Source organism: Microtus ochrogaster, unplaced genomic scaffold (genome assembly GCF_000317375.1).
Source record: "Microtus ochrogaster isolate Prairie Vole_2 unplaced genomic scaffold, MicOch1.0 UNK14, whole genome shotgun sequence".
In the NCBI taxonomy this organism is placed as follows: domain Eukaryota; kingdom Metazoa; phylum Chordata; class Mammalia; order Rodentia; family Cricetidae; genus Microtus; species Microtus ochrogaster.
The window spans coordinates 6,484,210-6,507,333 of record NW_004949112.1 but is presented as its reverse complement, the minus strand read 5'-3'; the positions used below and the strand labels follow the sequence as shown (position 1 = coordinate 6,507,333).

The 23,124-nt window shown below is 37.2% G+C and overlaps 1 protein-coding gene across 3 annotated transcripts in view; it reads right to left on the bottom strand.

The window, feature by feature from the left end:
• The window catches only part of Luzp2 (leucine zipper protein 2), a 390,110-nt gene that overhangs the window by 77,092 nt on the left and 289,894 nt on the right, over window positions 1-23,124 (bottom strand). For all 3 annotated transcript variants that reach the window (XM_005366917.3, XM_005366918.3, XM_026789114.1), the window contains exons 6-7: window positions 15,926-15,988; window positions 10,712-10,774 (exon numbers count right to left, since the gene is read on the bottom strand). In XM_005366917.3, the coding sequence (XP_005366974.1) occupies window positions 10,712-10,774; window positions 15,926-15,988 (126 nt within the window). The remainder of the gene's footprint in view (window positions 1-10,711; window positions 10,775-15,925; window positions 15,989-23,124) is intronic.

Here is a 23,124-nt window from a genome sequence, read left to right as displayed (position 1 = left end):
TCGTAAGTGCTTGGAGATGGGATGGGTCTGAGCTAACTGGAGAGGAGCTTGCAGGGAAAGGGTTCAAACATCTCTGAGGTAAGCGAATGAATGGGCACCGCGTTGGCAGCCTCTCATGGATCTTACCTAGGATTCTGAGTTTCAGAAGAAGAATGCTCTTATGCACTATTCCTTTCTGATGCTCCATTATGAAAACAATAGGGCAGAGTGGGAAAGATGCAGAAAAAAATGCATCTTGACAACCAATTTTAGTTCTAATCTCTAGAGATGGCAGAGAGGAACCTAGTTGAGGAATATGTTGCTCTTGCCAGTGGCAGCTGGCAATTAATGCTGAAATGTGGCTTCCAGAGTGCAAGGATCCGAGGATTTCTCTGCATGGATTTAAAGAGAGTTGGCGCACACTCAGTTTTCTACTGCACTGTGCTAAAATCAATTGTGTATAAATGGAGTCAGAAATGTGCATGAAAACTAATTTTATCCATATTAACCTTCATACAAGTTTAGGAAAAGTTTAGGAAGTACTGAAGTTAAAGCTGCTACTCTGAGTCGAAAACAACAAACAACAAACAAACAAATCCCCCAAGCCAAATCAAACCAAAATAAACAATGGCAGCAACAACAAAACAAACAAAAACACAGCACCTGATCAATTAAAGCTTTCAGTTTTGCTGTCCACTTCCTCTGATGCCCTTGGGCCATAGACTGTGGTGCTACTCTGTCCACTCCAAAAGCACCTTCCCCAAATCCTTTATCTGGATAATGACTTTTTGCTCGAAGTCAAGGGAAAAATTTTTCATCCTAAAAATGTTATGAAAAGGTTCCAATCATAACACCACCTCTCTGACATCCCCAGAGCGACAGCAAGTTTTCTACCTGCTCTGCTCTGAACTCTGCAAACATTCCTCACTACTGCAGCTAAGTAAACTGGAATAGATGAGTAGTAGCTTGACTTCATTAAACAATCCAACAGAGAAAATAGACTGTCATTCATGTGGCCATGGTGGAACGCAAAAAAAGACGCTGAGCTGGGAGGACAGAGGCATGCAGAATGTAATGTGTTCTCCTCCAGGAGAACAGCACAGTCGGATAAGATCAAGCATGGGAAGTAACAGACAAGAAAAGGAGCAAATAGTTATTATGCATTTGAGTCTTTTCTGGGCATCCCACAAAAGTGCAAACCTCCCTCATTTTGAAGCTAAAACTAAAAATTTAAATAATTTGATGAAAATTGCTCTGTCACAGGTAAAATCAGATGTTTTGAAAGTCGGAAATCTGAATCAAAATCAGATGTCTCAATTTTCTTTTTATGTTTCATATTCAAAGTTCTTAAGTCTTGCAATAGCTTCAGAGACAAAGTGTCATCCCCGAACTCTACTCAAAATGACATAAGATTTTATTCCATGACACAGGAGTTATATAGCATAGGGGGATGGAGAATACTAGTCAGGATAATTGTCTCAGCCAGCTCTCACCTTACTCTGAAACAACTAGATACTAACAAAGAAAATCAATCTGAGTGATTCACTCACACTTGATATGATGGTTAAACCTCTGCTGATGACTTCTCTAGACCCCTCAGACATCTGTAAACAGACATAAGGGTGAGGCTCTGGGCACATGGCTGAGCAAAGTCTTCCCCAGTAACCAGAGGAGCAATAATATTAGGAAACATTAAAAATTTAACTTCACAGAAACTACATTTTAATTTTGAAAATCCCATGTAAGAAAAAGGAACAATAAATACTTGGGGAAAACATCTGGACAACTATGCCTGGCAATGAACTTGTCCCTGAAATATATGTAAGAGCAGGTTAATATGATAGTAAGATGTGTTTAAAGGGATAAAAAACACTTCATCATATTTCCACAGAGCGGATACTCACACAAAACTGAGAACAGAAAAGTGTTCTCACTATCAATTCTAACAAAATCAAATTTAATATACTCTTATTACTATGAACATAAAAGAAAGGCAACATTTAAAACAACTGACTCACCAAGTTTCCAAAACAGAACAAGTATTATATGCAAATTTCTACTCAGTAAAGCTTATTTTACTATATAAGTGTGTGTGTGGGGGGTGTATTGACTGTACATGTGGGGGGGTGTATTGGGGACACAGGTTTTCAGGGCCTCCACTCCTCTGCAAAAGATGGTGATCTGTTAAAGGGTTAGATTCAAATAATTTCCTTAGCCATGGCCTGTATCCAGTCCAATGCTTAAAACCCTGAGAAACATATATTGAGTAGATCAATTTCATATTGATCCATTTGATAAATTCATATCTGTGGACTAGTTTCATAATTTGTAATAATTAGTGTTTATTATTCATATATTTATCTTTGAACAGAGACTGAGCTCGAAAGCATAAACAAAGATTATATAATATACTTGCACATTACAATACTATCAGCTTTTGAAAATTATTCTAATTTTAAAATAGTTAGGTCCAGCTATGGGTATTAGAGAAAGTTTGCTACTTTAGTGATGCACACACATACACACAATACACACACGCATACTCACACAGTTGTTAAGCACTAAAAGTACATTACATTGAAAAGGAAATTAGCTCTGTACATTTCATGATGCAGTTAGAGGGCTCATATGTCTTCTACTGTCATCTATTAGATTCTTTTCCTTCCCATCAAAACACTAGAGTCACAAGTTTTATCTCCCCATGCCTAATAATGCAAGAAAAATGTGGAAAAACAAATAAGATCTGTTTTATTTGCAGATATTAAAGAAAAGAAAAGAGAAACTAAACTGGAAGAAGAACAGAAGGCAGTTTGCATTTAGAATGACTGTTAGGTTCATTTGGAATTTCTGCAGTATGTTGACAATTTCAGAATAAACAAAGTGAGATCACGCAACTCCCTCAACAGGAGAAAAACCCAGGGTTCAATCTAAGCCCAAGATTAATGGATTGCTGATATTATGAAAAAAATAAAAGTTTTAGTTTTTTATGAACAATAAAAGCTAATCCTCCCTCTGCTTTACATGCTAGATAGGAAAATTAGTTGACAATTCAGCTAAATTTATTCATCATATCTTCAAAATAACTACTTCACGGAAAGGCTACCATTACTGCCATTTGTAGACAAGAACATAAAAATTCACCTGTGTTCAAATTTATACCATAACTAACAGTATTTAACATACGTGAGGGCGATAGTCCCTGTTTCTAAACACTGAGCTATCTTGGTTCCTTTAGAGATCAATGATGAAGAGATTGGTCCATCTCTAAGTGAAATACAAGCTTGGAAGCCACCTAAGACAGGTGAAAATGTCTCTGGACACCTCCCTGTGTGATAGCTATTCTTGGTTGTCAACTTGACTACATCTGGAATTAACTAGAATCCAAGAAGATGGGTACAACTGTGAAGGATTTTTTATTAATTCAGTCATTGGAAGAGGAAAGGCCCACTTTTAATCAGGCTTTTTTGATGTGGGAAGATCAGCTAATTAAAACTAAAGATTGGTATCTTTAACTTTTATTGAAGAATAAAGATGAAGATTGGGACCACCATTTCTTGTGTCATTCTATATAAAGAAGATGGAAGAAGAAAGCTTACTCTCTCTTTGCCTGTATGCCCTTACTCTTGCTAGCATGTTCATTTTTTCATTGGTATTAAAGCCTCCTTCTGAAGGATTCTGAAGACCAGCTGAGATTTCAGCATTGTGGACTGAACAACTGCTGGATTCTTGAATTTGAATTCTTGATTATTAGTAGAAAATTATTAATAGACTTCATATGGGTACAATGCTTCTATACTATAGCTATCTTTTCTGTCTTCATTTGTCTTATGCACATACTAATGCCAAAGTTCTTTGAGTTAGCATGTTACCCTGCTCAGCCACTGATCTTGCCTTTGCATTATTTATTCTGAAAATGCTCTCTTCTGTGTACTTTTAATGTATAATGTGCTATTGTGGAATACTATGATTTTAGTATGCTGTGAACACTAGAATTTAATCTTTCTTCTTCAGAACAGTGACTCTCCTGGGATAGATGCAGAAGTGGGGTTTCTGGGAATATGAAGTTTTGGCTTAAATTTTCTTTTTATTTGTTTTTATTTTGATTCTGTTTATTTTCTTTTGTCTGACCTTACAGAATCTCGTAAGGCCAGTTTCATGCCTGTATAGAATGAAATGTAGTTTATGCATATTTCCCTGTGCTGTGCTCCCCTTCCCTCACTCCCTTACCCCCATAGTCTCCTCCCCCAACAGACAGTCTTGCTTCCAAGATTTCAGATTTTTGAGGAAGACCCATATTATTTGCTATATTAATTTATATCCCACCATGTGTGTGTAAGTGTTCTCCTTTCTCTATGTTCTTCCAAATATTTTAAACATTTTATCTCTTAAAAACTGTACTTACAAATTGGTTGAGAGGAAATTTCTCAAGTTCATCATTTTGCTTTCTATTAGTGCAAGCCATCATGCCTCTACATATATGTGCAGTTATTATGCGTCAATTATAATGACATAAATAGAGACTGGGAGAATACTTAGTGGGTAAATTGATTGCTTTGCAAATGTGAGTACCAGATATCAAAACCTCAAACCCACATAAAATCTGGGTGAGCATGGTAGTCATCACTAATCCCAGGATTAGAGAGGCAGAGATAGAGAATATCAGGTTAGATTGACTGAATAAACTAGGTAGAATTGGCAAATTTCAAATTCAGTAGAGACCCTGCCTGCATATGTAAAAGTGTAGAGCAATGGAGAAAACACACAACCTTGACCTTTATACATTAGCACACACAACAAAAATAAATGACACAAATAAAGTATCAAAACTGCAACAGTAGTTGTGAACTACTGAAGAGAAATAAACTAGAACCAAGGAAGCTGTTGCTGAGTGGGGAGCCCCTGTGCGAGCTCAAGTTTTTGCTAGCATAGTCTTCATGGTCTCAAACAATAAATGTCCAGCAACCATATAAAAGGAGAGATAAAAACCAGAAGAAGGTTCATCACCGCATCTGCAAGCCTGTAGATGCTTGGTTCTTTTCCTATCAAAAAGAGTAGAATTACAGGCAATCAATTTCCTTCTCTCCACATGCAGTTTTTAAATATGCCTTTCTTTTGTTTACATTTCAGCATCTCTCTTTAACCTCTGTTCTGACTCTCTTCATGACCATAACATGCTTGCTACCACTGTACACTAATGATTCAAGTTCACACTACTATCTTTTAGGTCGGATTTCTTTCTCGATACAGATGGCATTCTTTCTTTCCCTTTGGTTCCATCATCAACATCATCATCATCATCATCATCATCATCATCATCATCATCATCATCATCATCATCATCATTTCTTCTGTCTAAATACAGTCCAACACCTTTACAGAACTGGTATAATGTCTCCAAGGTCTAATCCAAGCTGATAGTTATGTGAAGCTAATTCTGAGGCATTAATAAAATACCTGATTACCAAATCCCTTTCTCTGATCATTCACATCACAATGGCACCCAGACGTGTGGACAACTGAATCCACTGAAAGCCTGAGAAAGCTTGGGAAAGAGTAAATCATGTTTTCTTGGTAGCTGCCATTTCTCAGTTCTACTCTGCTTGCTAGAGGCAAGCAAGCGCTCTCATCTAAGAGAGGCTTCCTGACTCAGCTTTAGCTGCAAAACCCTGCAGCTCATTAAGAGGTCCTGCCACAAAACACTTAAACAGTGTTGACGAAAAGCTGAATGCATGCTTTTCGGTTTTCAGCCGTAGCAGGAAAAAAGCTGCGCCGTTTAAAAATGCTGGCTTTCTGGGCTGTCCTGCCAGGACAAACTCTGACTCTTTTATGCAGGCGGTTCGTGCGGTTTGCAAGCACAGGCTGCTGAAGCTCGTTTGCTGGCAGGGACCTTGAAATGCCATAGAGTTGTGGCAATTAACGTGGCTACAGCCAGTACCTCAGCCATGAGGCTGGAAAGCTAAGGAATGGACTGGATCTAGATGGCAAAGCCACGCCTTTAATCCTTCTAATATTGCTTGGTAAATTAAAGACTCATGTGGTCAGAAAAACAGAGAGAGATACAGTAAAGAGAACATCAAAGACAAAGAAATCAAACTAATGTACAGAACAAGCAGACATCTGTGTTCATCTGTAAGATGATGGTGTGGCTTGATAGAGTAACATTCCTACAGTTCTTGATGAATAGTCTGACTTGTATGTCCCTTCTCTGGCAGTTGGCTCATGCTCTACCATCCTAGACTTTATCGTAGATTAATTTTTGTATTGTGTTCTCTTCTCTTGTTGAAAGAAACAGGGATAGATTGCAAATTCTTACCCAGAATATAGAAAGTTACTGCTACTGCATATTATATCATACATACAATGTGGAGAATTCTGACTCAGAAAAGACCTGCACCCCACTTTCTGGGGGTTAAGTAGTAATGCCTGGGGCAGTGTAGGAAGATATGCTCCTTGTGAATTTTAAGACCACACAGATTGGATTAAAGTTTAGAAATGTGTATTGGTGGCTGCAGTTTCTAACTTCCAACTGAGTGTCATAGTTCAGACACTTTAGTTATCTCTGTTGTCTGCTTCTGTCCTGCAGAGGACTGTACCTTCAGGCTATTTCACTAGGGAATTAGCTCGACTCTTGGTTAAAACTAGTGTTAACCAAAGAGTTAAAGGTGTTCTTTTTGTTCCTCCTGAAGGAACCTCAGAGAAATAATTCTCTAAAACAGAAACTATGGACACAGGAATAGAAGACCTGGGAGAAATGATCATTGAGCAAGCCTGGCACCTCTGTGGGGACAGGAGGTATAACAGAAATAGAAGAGACTTTTCCTATGAGTTTTCATGGAAAAAGAAGACCCATGCATTGGAATGTTATCGATCTTAATTGTCAAATATTTAGAGATAGTGCTGTCAGGGGATTAGCATGAGTTTTGTGGAACCTGAAACAGGTAATGTTGACAGGAGCCTTCTCTTGTGGAGAGTCTACTCCCTTGCACTATCTTATACATTCATTTTAACATAAATAATGTGACCTGTTTTTTCACATGAGCATGCAGGGACCAACTTACCAAATACTTCTTCAATAGGATAAAGTCAGGTCTAGTGATTTTACTGCTTGTGTTATCACTGGTAAAACACACCCAATATGAACTTCCTAAGGATTCTGTTCTGACCATTTTTAATAGGGATGAAATTTATAGTGGTCTGTTTCTAGTTTCTGTAAAGTGCTAAAAATAGTGTTTGTTGCTCAATGTTTTATGCAATTACCTTGCACAGCAACTATCTTCTCTTTCCTTACACAAAGGTTAACGAACACCCTTATACGTGAACAAAGAGCACAAACGATGTTCACAGATGCAGATTCAGCTTTGTTTCTTTGTTTTCAGAGACAGGGTCCCAGTACACAGGCCTTGGCTGTCTTGGAAGTCATAGAGATCTGCCTGCCTCTGCATCCAGAGTTCTAAGTTTAAAGGGACACATCACACCCAGTTCAAGACAAGCATCAAATGGTGTTTCCAAAAGGATCTTCAAAGAACAACGGTTTTCTCCTATCATTTGAATCTGCTTTCATCACCATTAGGATGAAGGATAGGTAAACAAGGTACGTTAAAAATTATAAAAGAGGGTCATATCCCTGAATGTTTATTACTCTTTCTTTCACTTTATGATAATAATAAGTTATGCATTTGGAATGGAGATGTTACTGTATTTTTTCCTTATTTTAATTGGAAATGACAGCTATTTGAGAGTGGTTAACTACAAGGATTGAGAAGAATGGACTCTTCCTGGAGAGCAATTTCTAAGTGCTCAACTATGTACCTAAAATGTGCTGTGGCCTCTAGTTTACAATTCCAGAAACTAAACATGTCTGACTAGGAATATGGGTTTAATCATATGTGAACTAAGAAAAAAATAGGATGAATAAACATTTATGAACATCCTCCCTGACCACAGCATCTCATTTGTGCAGCGAGAGTACTTCCAGACAGTTCCTAAAAGCAAGTAATTTTCCCCCCAAGAGGTTCATGATAGCTGACTGCTCTATTTATACCCGTAGAAATATGAAATCACCTTCATGTATTGTAAATTAAAGGCCTTCTCAGAGAGAAGATTATTTGGGAGGCCAAGTTGTAAACTTAACATGATGGGATGGACAAGAGTCTGTAAAGACAAGCAGCAATCCCAGGCTCAACTCACCCCTCAGATCCAAAGGCCAGTGTGCTGTCAACATCACTGTCTTTATTTTGACTGACTTCTGTAACATGCAGAAATATTATAGGTTTCACAGATCTAACTTTTATAGTGCATTACAATGGCCTTCAATTATCACCGCAGTGTTTGGGCAGAAATGACCCAATCTTATCTGAACAGGGCGGCTCTGCAGAAACACCATGGCATAAAGCCTGACATTTGAATACCAGATAGGAGTGAATTTTGAGAACCATATCAAAATTCGAAATGAGAATTTGAATCTAGATGGGAAGCCAATGGGAAAGGGTAGTAGAGTTATCAGTAATGTTTAGAATGGACACAGCCTGGAATCAGGGAAAACACAAACATAATGAAATTTATAAAATATGTAGAGGCTCAGCATTGTGATGTGTCCTTACAGTTCCACTATGACTTGACATATTTGCCATCATAAAAAGACCCTCTTGTCAAGCAAGGGTACTCAGCATGGAAGAAGACAAGTTTCTACACACAAAAGTATGTTATCTTTTAAAATACTTAATAATAAACTAGTCACCTTAGAGTGCTGACTGCTTTCAACTGGACAATGCTGGATGAGTCTCAGATATTAGCTATGTGAACTTACCCAGCCTTCTTTTTCCCACAGTGAGTCATAGAAACTAGTTCTTCCTCAATGCAGCCATGACACTGACCAAGAAAACTCTGTCTTTTTTTGTGGTTCTTCGGAAAGGCTAGCAGTAAGGGCATACTCGGATCTCCAATGGCTAATTGCAGGTCATAGACACAACATTCCAGAGGTGGCAGGCCAAGTCTCCCTCGCAGGGAGGAATGGCAGAAATGCCGAGAGGTGCTGGCACAGACAAGTCCTTCTGAGCCTCTCTTTAGTCAGTAATGCTCTTGTTTTTTATTCAATCCAATTTACATATCGGTGTTTATTCTCTACTGAAATTGCTCCTAAACAATGACAATTTTCCTCAGATATTTGGGCCTTCATGTCAGACAGTTTCAGAAGTTTTCTTAGGGCTTTGGAGACTGTGGGTTAAAGGGCACCAAAGCAACAGCAGGAAGAGCATTTGTCAAGATGTGCCAGAATCACATGCTATGTGCAAATACCTGTTGGCAAAATCAGAACATTTCCTCTGATTCTAAAGCCCAGAGCAAGTAGAGCATACCACTCTGTCGTCTCCCACTGTTTCCAGTAGAAATCACCTCACTAACACATTTTACTAAAAGATTTATATCTTAAAAGTAAACCAATTTTTCACTTATGGTGATCATTACAGTAGAAATGTGGTGAAAGTAAATATTACATATAATTTAATGGTATTTTTCTGAATATTAGTATAGTTAGGAAAGCCTAAGTAATGATTCCAGTACTCCATGAGAAGAAGCAGGTTGAAAAAGAATACAAGGCAAGGTCTTTACTTTCTGTTCCTGTGTGAGAATGAACAGGCTATAAGGAATTCTCATGAACTTAGTTACACAACACAAAATGTTCCATAGTTTTCACGATGGCAAATCTGAAATGAATGCCATGGGATTATGTTATGGAACAATCTTTCTGCACACTGTGACGATGCATTGCTCTCATTGATTTAATAAAGAATGAAATGCCAATAGCTAGGCAGGAAGAGGTTAGGTGGCACTTTTGGACAGGGAGAGAGCTCATTGGAATGAAGAAGGGCAGAGACATTAGCCAGATGGAGAGGGAACAAGGCATTCAAGAGGACAGATAAATGACGTGAGCCATGTGGCAGCACATAGATTGATAAAAATGGGTTAATGTAAGTTGTAAGAGCTCATTAGGAGCAATTGTAATGTATTGACTGAGCTTTTATAATTAATAACAAGTCCCCATGTGGTTATTTGGGAGTGGACTGGTGGGATAAAAAAGTTTGTGTACAGGGTTAAATCAAGGATGTTTTATTCTATAATTCTATGACCACATACACTCCTCTCTTGACTTTCTTGCTTCCTTGGTAAAAAGATTCAAATATTTCATTCAGCACTAATAAACCTAATCTTTCCCTTTAAAGATCTGTAATTTAGTCATATCTGCAAAGCCTCCTGTGACAGAAGAAAATGCTCCTAAAGTCCAGGAATTCAGAACTGTGAATTTCTAAGGATTCCTCTCTTTATGTTCTCAGTGGGTGAAGAATTCTGAAGTTCAGGTTTTGATCAGACTGACCCACGACTGAATGTCAGTAAACTTCTGTGAAGACGGCAAGGTAACCAGTCAACTCTATGTGCAAATACTTCCTCAATATATCCTCTAGCCTATTGGACATATATCAAAGGCGACCCTGTTAAACCCTAGGGAGAGTTATAGGAGCTTTAGATACATTAGAACCAAATCTGCCTTGGGCAGCAAAAGGACCTAGTGATTTACTTATACACTTTCATTAAGAGGTAGGAAAATGGAGGGAACCCCGACTCAGCCAAGAGTAATTCTTCATTAGAATGTCCAGAAATTTTAATTAGTCAAAGTACTATTTTGAGAATGTTAGATGTTGGGAAGGCATTTGGGAGAAAAAATGGGCAAGATGTTTACCTTAAATAACAAATCTTTCTTCCCATAACGGAGCGCCTTCAGTTGGGCTTGGATTTTTTTTGACTGCAAAAGAAGAAGTGTGCATTAGTGCCTATTCTAACTTTTATTTTCAATCTTGAAGATTTAAATTTTTCCATACTGCAGAGAAGTAAACACTTTAACTTAGTCAAGCAATAGCCTATAATTTGGATAATCAACAGAGAAGACTAAATTTAGCTTTGACATTAGACAAGTAGACATCTGGGTCAGGAAGCAAGATTTCAGTCTGTTTAAAAAAAATCATATGTTTACAAAGGTGTTATTTAATACCTTTCTGTCTTCTACTCTACACACAAACATACAAAATACCTTTAATGAGGCATGATATAAAAATTCTAATTTTAAGTGACAAAGGTGATGTGGGATTCCCCTCTGTATGCTGTGAATACCATTGGTTAATAAAGAAACTGGCTTGGTCTGATAGGAAAGAGTAGGATTAAGCAGTGAAAAACTAAAGTGAATGTTTGGAGAAAGTCAGAGGGAAGCCATGTAGCCCAGCTGGAGGTAGACGGACAAAACCTAGCCGGGTAAGCCATAGCCTTATGGTGATACACAGATTAATGGAGATGGGTTAATTTAAAATATGAGTTAGCCAGAGATACGCTTAAGCTATAGGCCAAAAGTATTGCAACTAACATTGTTTCTGTGTGATTATAGTCTGGGCAGCCAGGAAACAAACAAGAGACCTCCTACAACACAAAGGCATGTGTATGAATGCTGTTATCTTTGTTTTTACTGAATTACTTTTTAAGATATGTGATAGGTAACTGTAAATTCATGGAAATATTTAATCTACTGTATTTTCAACAGATACTAGCAAACAAATGGATAAAATACAAGCAAAATTCTATTAGTCAAGGGTAAACAGGGTTACAAAAGACCACAATTTATACCAGGATCCTGATAAATATAAAAACGTTTAACAAACTCAGTTGTTCCCAGTGACATACTGCCACATGCCTTTACCTGCATCCTTATAATTTATCTGTAATTTGGAAGAGGAGACTGTGTATTCTGAACCTTCTAAAAAAGACACGGTTCCCAGTACTGTAATGGGAGTACCTCAGCTCACTGTGTTCCACCCTTGAAATATAGATCCTCTTACTTCACTGGGGAGAAATATTCACATGGACATATACATACATATATGTGCACATATACACATGGTAAGGCAAAGATACAAAACATAATGAAGAGTAGTAGGTGCTCCTTTTTTTAGCCCATATTTTAAAGTAGCATAATGTGAAGAAAAGCATGCCGTATGATCTGAAATTATATGAGAATTCCTGAAGGAGTCCAGGACAGCTCTACTTATGAACTCAGAGCAATGTGATAGCACCCACCAAGCCTTTCAATACCAAGCCAGACCAGATTCTAGGATGGAGAGGAGAATTAGTGTTCCTCAGGGTCGAACCTCCAGATACCAACTGGTGAGCCCTAGAAACATATACATGCAGGCAACACTAAACAGACCCAATGGATTGTATTTATATATTTTATGTGCATATGTAACAATAAGGATAAAAATAGGCTGTGAATTTGAAACAAAGCATGGAATCAGAGTATGGGAAGAATAAAAGACAGGAGAGAGGGGGTAATGATATAATTATATTTTAATTAAAATATTTCTTTAAAAAAGGAATTGGTAACAAAGCCAACTATTTGATTTTCTTGATTTGTTTTTATTTTCCAAAGCATCCTGTGTCTAACCAAAAGTTATTCTTTTTTTCTAATAGGGGCAGCTAAATGTCCTAAACTCATGATCAGAAGACTGAAGCTTACTAGTGAGAACATGGGTTTGACAGAGGCTATTAGTGAAGAATATTTACACATGACCCTTCAACCTCTGGTACTTACTTTTTTGCTGGAATTAATGCTTCCTTTAACTATTTGACTACAAACTCTCCCAATTGTCCACACTAATGATAACAAATTCAGAGCCTTGTCTCACACTAAGTTTATCTCTATGGCAATTCTGATTTACATAGCTATCATCACTTAGGCCACTCACTTTACTAAACAGTCCCGTTCCACCTGGTCTTCAGGACGCTTAGCAAAGCCAAAGAGTCTCCCAGGGAAAATCTTTCTCTCAATAGAGTTGACAAGTTTGTGGGGGAAGCAGCTGATCACTGCAGCTCATAGTAAGCATTCATGTGACCCATCCAGTTGCCATCTCCAGTCCTGATAATTAGTGCTGGAGTTTCTCAAGAGGTCAAGGACTAATGTCAACTATTTCTGATATCTGCTTATAATCTATTTGTATAGACGGTGTGCCTTAGGATCTAAACTTTTCATTATAATAACAAATATTTAAGGCAACATTAGGTGGTGTTTTTAGTATATAAAATTAGAATTAAATTGAGATTTTATTTCCTATTTTTATTGTGGTATGTGTATGTAGTGTATGTGTGTGTAGTGAACACATCATGGTAGATTCATAGTAGATTTCTTGACCTTTGTTATCATGAAGATATGAATTCTTTCTACTCCCATGTCATCTGTATTTCACAGTCCAGACTAATTATCAGCAAAATCCTTTCTTAGGTTTTCACAAAGATTTTTAAGAAACAATACATCTGAAGTAATATATCTATTGTGGAATGTGTGCTAATTTAAAAACATATAACATGCTAACTGTCTTAGCTTGTCAGCAATATTTTGATAAGTTAAAACTATCGAAAGGGATAAACCTCTAAAAATGATACAGCATTTGTAATCTCAGTGATTTTATTTTTACTATATTGCTAATTGTAAATGCAATTCCAAATATCAGGTCATGAAGGTCATGAAGGTCATGGAGTGTCTGCAAGTGCATAAACTAGTTAAAGCTGAGATAATGACAATGGTAGTTAGGAGAAACAATGAGGGGGATATAGGCAGCCATGACAGAACATTTTAGCTCCTCAGTCTCATTTAGGAGATAATTGTCTAATCTGAGATTCCTTCCTACACATTTATATTCAAATAACTTTCCCTTTATGAAATAATAATGGTAGCTATGGCAGATGGTGTTGGGTTTGCAGTTTTTAATGTTTGTAGTATAACTATTTTCTCTGGATTGAAACATTAGCTCTGGGAGGAGGCAGGCTCTGAAGACTCGGGAAGCTAATTATCGTCCACTATGCCCAGGAAGCCCAGGAACTTAGAAGACTCCTGGCAGTGTCGAGCAAGGTCATAGAAACAGTGGTGATTTCGGGGTAGTGGGGAATCTCTAACTCGCTAAGTTGTCTTTGGTCGTGCAGCAAAGCCAGAGAGATAGATGCAGCTTTCATGAGCTGTTGCCCATGCTGTGGTGAGGATTCCAGAGATGCAGCTGTCTCTATTCATTCTGCTTCTAGTTCTCTATGTGCAGTGAATACATATTTGTTCACGTCTCCCTAGAAAAAGTTACACAGTCTTCTATGCCAAATCACAGTGTGTTTCATTTCTGTGTGGGTACAGAGCAGAGAGCCCGTGGCCGAGATGATGAGCTGCTTTCAGCTAGTCTCCAGCACAAAAGATTGCTATTTTTTTAAAGAAACAATGATGAATCAAATAATAAAATTTTGTAAATGTTATTCTAAAATACTATTTTGACAGTGTAAACATTACCCTTTTAATCCAGAATACTGAGCTCTGATATTATTCTATAAATATTTTACAAGATATGGCAAAATGAATAAATTATATGAACTTAACTGCATTTTAACCATTAAGGAAATAACATAAAGAACACAGCTATGAACAAATGGGATTTAATTTTCACTGAGCTGAGGAAAATTAGGAACATTCTTGAATGAAGAGTATAAACTATAAATGGAGGAACTCTTTAATTTTCTAAACACCAGTGATACTTTTAGTGCCCATTTCTGCACTGTACTTGAGTTTTGTGGGGATCTGATAACATGTTTAATGTAACTGTTATACAGATATTTCCCCTTCTCTGTTGTTGGTTCTTGAGATAGACTCTTGAGTGGCTCAGGTCTTCCTCAAGAATCAGTGTTGTATGTTATATGTATGCATGTATATATACATACACACATATGGATATACACATATATCCATATATCATCCATATGTATATATATATGCTAAATCACAGCATATTTCATTCAAATATATACTGAATAATATATCTATATCTATCTGTCTATCTATCTATCTATCTATCTATCTATCTATCTATCTATCTATCTATCTATCTATCTTTCTATGAAACTTAGTCTCCAAATGATCATATCACATGCAGCTTGAGATATAGAGTTCTTGATAATGGCTTTGTCTTAGAATATATTTTGAGCTCTCATATTGCCTAAGCATGTGACCTTGTTCTTACAAGCAGGAGAGTAAGGGAAATTGTGTTTTTCCTAACTCCCCTTTTCCATCTACAGAAAGGTGGTGGGAAAGGCATTTGTAACATATAGGAAGTGAAGTATTTTCATAGTTAGGCAATGATGGACCTGTTTGTGCAGCTCTCAGTCTCCCTTCTGGACTCCTTGGGGGGACTCAACTTTCAAACTGTAAAGTCATTGTTCTCCTCTTAAGCTTCATTCCATCCCATTTTTCATAGACATCAGGTCTTCCTGAAATGGAAATGCTTCTTTGTCTATTCCTTATAATTTATGGGATTTTCAGTGGATGACCTTTCTTCATGTATGCTATCTAAATATCCCTGGGATACAGGGGCTCGTGTCTCTGGTCTTTAAACTTCACTTACTTAGAAACTTCACTGTTACTTAATTATTAATATATATTAATATAAAATATTTATGAGAAGTCTATGAGTAATATATGAGAAAATCTAGTTGCACAGAAAATAGAACAAGCAGGTCGGTTTACCTACCTGGTAAACTTATATAATCCCAGGAACTTTGCTGGTAGCATATAAATGTCACAAAGCTTAAGAAAAATACAGTGGGCATCTGATAATTTCCTTCTGGGAAGAATTGGTTCATACAATGAGATAGGTGTTAGAAATTCATTTCATGAGCATGGCATTGGGTGCATGTTTACTTTTTTATTTGTGTAATGTTGGAATAACTAGATATAGACAAAACTAAAACTAAAATGTACTTTATTTTGCATCTAGTATTTCATTTGTGCTAGGGGAAAAGCCATTAGTTCTTCAGATTACACAAGATTTAATTCAATAATAATTTTAACCAGGTGCCCTTGTTAAAGGTCATATTTACTCACCTCTTCTGCATGCATCCCACACAGCTTGCTTCCAGACAACAATTTGTTCTTCAAGCTTTTATTCTGAGGAAGGAGAATTTTACACAAAAGGTGGTAAGTTATTAAGAACTTCCTCATTTAATTCAGACATATCACTCTCTTTGTCTCACAGATTAAAGTTACATATTATATAAAGAATTTATTACTCATTCTAAAACCATTTTTCAGCTAAAATTATTATTAATTAATAAAATTAATAATAAACAAAAAAATCTTTGGCTAATGGGATGGCTTTGTGGGTAAAGGTCCTTGCCACCAAGATGACCTGAGATTGATCCCAAGGACCTACATGACATAAGGAGAGAATGGACTCCCAAAAGTGATCTTATGATTGCCACAGGTATGCCATGACACATGCAGACAAACACACATACATACACACACACAAACACACACACCATACACACACACCACACAGACACAGAAATACACACAATACACACACACATACACACCACACAGATACAGACACACATACATACACAAAAACACACACCCACACCGCACAGACACACATACACACACCACACAGACACATACATGCACATACACACACACCATACACACACACACATCACACAGACACATACACACAAACAAAAACATACTGCATTGACACACAAACACACATACACAAATACACACCATACCACACATACACATACACATACATACACTGTACACACACACACTGCACAGACACGCAGACACACACACCATATACATACACACACAGACACGCAGGCACAAACACACACACATATATGTACACACACTGTAAGACCCTCACCCCTTATTCTCAAAGAGGCGAGAAGAAATTTCCTAGCAGAATGTTTTCCGAAGAAGACAGTGGCCTTCCTCCCTCCTACCTGAGAAATTATGCCTTGCCACCTGGTACAGTCTGATTAAGGTGGCCTTGCTCTAAGAACAAAGAATTAACTGACACAGTAAGATGAGACAGAGCAAAAGACCTTGCACCCATGACAAAGCAGCTTCAAAAGGCTTCTTTGTAGTTATAACGTTAAAAGACTAACTCTGCAAAGGAAACACAACTCCACTCTCTACCTTGTTACAACAGGGTGTTGGAGACAGAGGTTCTGAACTAGTTCGTATTATGCTAAATAAACTTTGCTTATTACAGTCTGGGCCTCTCTGGTGTTCTCTCTCTGGGGGTTGAAATTTGGGCACAACACACACACCCTACACATACACACACAGCACACAGACATACACATACCATACACACACACACACACCATACACACACATACGTACTGCAAGTCTCACACACACTGCACAACATGCACACAAACACACACATACACCACATAGACAGACACAGATACACACACATACATATACCCACACAGTACACACACACTGCACAGACACACACAAACACACACATACACACACATACATATACCCACACAGTACACACATACTGCACAGACACACACAAACACACACATACACATACATACACTGCAAGACAGACACAGATACACACACATACATATACCCACATAGTACACACACACTGCACCAGACACACACAAACACACACATACATATACCCACATGGTACACACACACTGCACCAGACACACACAAACACACACATACACACACATACACCGCATAGACAGACACAGATACACACACATACATATACCCACATAGTACACACACACTGCACAGACACACACAAACACACACATACACACACATACACCACATAGACAGATACACATACACACACATACATATACCCACACAGTACACACACACTTCACAGACACACACAAACACACACATCCACACCTGGTGGGCACACATACAAATGTAAAGAAAAAAATTAAAATGCAAAAATTTACATAGATTTTTTTCTCACTTTTGTTTCTTCACTGTTACGTGCAGTTTTATAAGCTAACCTTGGCCCCATGTGAGCACTCCATATGACCTTCTGCAAGCATCTCTCTCATGGCACCTACACAAAGGGCACCTTATTGTCTATTACAATACAGCCACATCTCAAAGAACATCTCATTTTCCCCTGAAGACTAGTTTCAGAATCTTATAACTTATGGATAAATATTATACTTAAAAGTTCTTTCATGTTTAAAAGCCAGTTCTGATACAAGCCTCAGAAGCGAGTGACTTGTTAACCTTATAAATCTAACATTCGCAGAGGCTGGGAGGTGAGCATTTGTTTCTCTAAGTCTTCCTGACTTAAAAGAAAAATCAGAGGTGTGTGTGCCATAGACTGTGATGGAGACTGAGCATAGGGGCTGGGGCATACTTCACTACTAAAATACAGGCCTCACAAATATTCATTTCCTTCTGAAAAGTATGGAGAAATCCAAATGAAAATGAAGTATTTTATCTCCATCCTTAAATTTTAATCTTTTTGCCTCTCCTTTGAGACTCCATTCGACAGTTTATCAACGAGACAGTTTCAGTCCCTCTCTACTTTCTCACTGTATCTTTGGCATGCTCAGAATAAATTACAAAAAATAAGACAAGAGTTTCATTCTTTTCTATTGAAAAAGAGATGAGGAACTATAGGCACAGCAGCTATCAAGACAGAGTTTTTATTCTTTCTTAATGAGGCTTGCTGCTATGGTTCCTCATTCAGACAGCTTCATAGACCAGTTGCCCTAGAATGTAAATTGCCACTGTGCACCTCATGTCTACACTTGTTTCCATCTCTCTTAGTGTCCATGAAATATTCTGCACATGGTGAAAGCAACCCTCATTCCAACTTTGTTTTTTCCACCAAAAGGCAAAGGGAGAGAGGCAGAGAGAAGAGGGGGGAGTCACTATAACGTAATCTTTTTATTAAACTTTTTTAATAGAATTTATTTTGGTCCTGGAGCAAATTTAGAAAACAGGAAGATAAAAAGGAAATATTGCAGGATAAGATGATAGGAAGGCAACAGAGAGGGAGATAACAGAGTACAAGTAATGTGGTCTTGGAAATCAGAGCTTTAAATAGGGGGAGAAAGGTAAACCAAAAAGAGGAAGGCAATGTGATAAAAATAACAGTAAGGATGTCTGAAAATCTGCAAGGAACCATATTATTAACTATTTACCTAAAAAGCAACACAATAATGTAAGTCTGTGCAGAAATGTATATATATGGTTTAAATGAAATGTTCTCATCTGAGCTGACAATGTTCTCTCCAACATTGATCAACCCACAAAACCATTAACATGCTAGGACACAGAAGGTCTGTAGTTCCTTTCTCAAGCAGAAGTCCTGAACTAGATGTATCCTCCTTCCTGAAAAACTGCAGACACAAGACAAAGCCTAGGGCAAAACAAGGCCCAAGGGGCACGGTTGCAGAATAAAGAACTCAGGTAACAGAGGTAAAGATATTGTTTGCAGGGAAGTGCAGAAAGAAAAGTTGAAGTGAGGAATGAAAACTCCTGTTTGGTCATTCTCTCCTTGCAAAACTATTTCTAGCAGCTAGATAAGTATTAAGAGGAAAATAAAAATAATTCATTTTTGATGGCTAGAGAAGCATGTAGGTTAACTTCAGATTTCATTTCTCCCCTTGTTTTTCTTCAAATCCAATCCCCAGCCTCATCCCCAACTCTGAAGTGGAACACTTGCTGAGCTCCCCAACAAGGCCCTACCTTCATTGGATCACACAAATCTTCCCCTTTTAACCACCCTTCCCCTCACCCATTGCTTTACACTATCCTCTAACTCAGACAGGCAATCCCTGGAAACACACAGGACATTCTGGACTGGGAAACAGGCAGGGTGACTGCAGTCACGTCTTCCTCCATTTCTCCATGTTCAGTTAGCAATCTCATCCCAACTGTGTAATAAACCTTCTGCTGTGGTCTTTCCACTGTCTCCATTCCCAAGGAACTAAGCAGATCCTGATGCTTTTCTCTCTCCAACTGATCCCCTTCAACAACCGCACCCACCTGGAATCCATTCCTAAGTGTTAGCCCCTAATACCCAGGAACACGTCTTTTACCTGGAACTCCCCACTCTACCAGAGATGTCAACAGAAACCAAGGGCCAAAACGCCCATCTAACAAATACAAGACCAGATTTTAGCACCTAGAATCACATCTTCAAAATCCTGAGTGCCCGTGTAAATACATTCAATATCACCCAGTACAATGTGTTCACTAGAGACCAACAACCCACCACAGTAGATCCTGAGTATCCCAGCATCACTGAAGGAAAAAAAAGGATGTTTAAATAGTCTTTATAAATGTGATAGGGGCTCTTAAAGAAGAAATAAATAAAGTTATTAAAGAAAACCCATGGAATAAATAATCTCAGGCCCACAAATCAAAAGGGACACACAAGAACACCCCTGAAAATAATAACAGGAATCAACAAACAATGCTCATTAATATCACTCAATATCGGTGGTCTCAATTACCCAATAAAAATTAATATCACTCAATATCGGTGGTCTCAATTACCCAATAAAAATTAATATCACTCAATATCGGTGGTCTCAATTACCCAATAAAAAGGTGCAGACTAACAGGATGAATGTAAAAAAAAGAAAAAGAAAAAAAGAAGATGCATTATTCTGCTACATAAAAAAAACACACCTTAACATTAAGACATTACCCCATAATAAGAGAATGGAGAAGATAGTCTTAGCAAATGGAGCTAAGAAGCAAGCTCAGATAGTTGCTTTAATATCTCACAAATAGACTTCAAACCAAAACTAATCAAAAGATATGGAGAAGGATACTATATACTTATTAGGAAGAAAAAATATCCAAGAGGACATTTCAATTTTAACATCTATGTCCCAAACACAAGTGCACCTAAATTTGTAAAAGAAATACTACTACAGCGTAAATCATGTATTGACCCTCACATACGGTTAGTGGGAGACTTTAGCACCCTACCCTTGTCAGAAACAAGTCATCCAGCAAAAAACCAAACAGAGAAATGCTAGAGTTAACAGATGTTATAAACCAAATACATGAAACAGTTATCTACAGGACAATCCACCCAAACACAAAAGAACATACTTTCCTTATCACCTCATGGAACTTTCATGGCACTTTCTCATGTCATTTTCTCATGGCACAAAGAAAATCTCAAAAGATGAAATAAAATTGGAATGATATACTGCATCCTATCTGACCACTGTGGATTAATGAGGCGATCAACAGCAACAGAGCAACAGAAAGCTTAAAAACTCTTAAGAACTGAACAACTCTCTACTGAGTGGAAATGAGTTGTAAAAGAGATTAAAGACTTTCTAGAATTGAATAAAAATGAATGTACAGCATACACAAATTTGTGACCACAATGAAGAAGGTTCTAGGAGGCAAGTTCATAACACTAAGTACCAACATAAGATGTTCAGAGATCTTCACACCACACCTAAAAGCTCTAGTTCAAAAAGAAGAATTCACACCCAAATGGAGTAGACAACTAGAAATAAAAACATCGATTGGTGAAATCAATAAAATAGAAACAAAGAGAAGACTATAAAGAATCAATGAAACAAAGAGTTAGTCCTTTGGTACAGTCAATAAAATTGACAAACACTTATCCAAACCAAATAACAGGCAGAGAGAGAGAGAGAAAAAAAGAGAGAGAGAAAGAGAGAGAGAGAGAGAGAGAGAGAGAGAGAGAGAGAGAATCCAAGTTAGAAATGAAGAGAAGAATATAAAAATAAACAGTGAGGAAATCCAGAGAATCATAAGGTTATACTTTTAAAACCTGTACTCTACCAAAAGAAATGGATAATTTTCTACATATATACCACTTACCAAAGGAAATAAATCAATGTCAGACATGAAATTTAAACAGATCCATAACATCTAGTGAAACAGAAGCAATTAATAAGAGTCTTCCAGGGGAGGCAGAAGAAGAGAGGGGAGAGGAGAAAAATTTATAGCTCAAAAAGAATAATAAAAAAGTCTTCCAACTAAAACTGCCCGTGGCCAGATGGTTTTAGTGCAGAATTTTACCAGGCTTTCAAAAAAGAGTTAATGCCAATACTCTTTAAATTATTCCAGAAAATAGAAACAGAAGGATCATTGCCCAATTCATTTTATGAGGCCACAGCTACTCTGATACCTAAACCACATAAAGTGTCAATGATGAAAGACAATTTCCCTTATGAACATAGATAGAAAATTATAAAAAAAAAATTTCTAAAACTGAACCTAAGAACACATCTAAAAGATTGTCCACTATTATCAAATAAGCTTCATCTCAGAGATGCAGAGATGATTCAACATAAAAAAGTGATAAATGTAATCTGACATATAATAGACTGAAAGACAAAAAAACAATATAAACACATTAGTAGATGAAAAAATGTCTTTGACAAAATTCAACAAACCTTCATTATAAAAGTCTTGGAGAGATAAGGGACATAAAGGATACGTCCTTATAAATAAAGGCAGTTTACAACAAGCCCACAGCCAACATCGACTTACATGCAAAGAAACTCAAAGCAATTCCACTAAATTAAGAACAAGACAAAGTTGTCCACTCTCTATATCTGTTCAGTATGGTACATGAATTCTTAGTGAGAGCAATAAGAAAACTGAAGGAAATCAAGGAGATGAAATACAAATTGGAAAGGAAGAAGTCAGATGATACAATAATATCCATAAGTAATCCTAAAACTTCTACCAGGGAACCTGATAAACACTTTCAGTAAAATAGCTGGATGCTAAATTCATACACAAAAAGAAAAAGAAGTCAAGGAAACAACACCCTTTGCAATGGCTTCAAATAATAAAAAAGTATCTTGGGGTAACTTTACGTAAGCAGGTAAAGATTTGCACGAGACAAACTTTAAGTTCTGAAGTAAAAATTTGAAGAAGATATCAAAAGATGAAAGATCTCCAATGTTCATGGATCAGTAGGTTTAACATTAAAAGTATCTATTCTACCACAGAACTCCAACTTACATCGTTACAAATCTTAAAAGGAAAATTTTCAGCTTCACATGGAAAAACAGCAACAAAAAACCCAAGACAGCTAAAATAACATTGAATAATAAAAGAACTGAGGTATCACTATCACCAATTTCAAGTATTACTACAGAAATACATTAAAAAAACTGATCTCCAAAATATATAAAGAACTCAAGAAACTAGACCGTAAAAGGCTAATCAACCCAATTATAAAATGGGGCACTAGG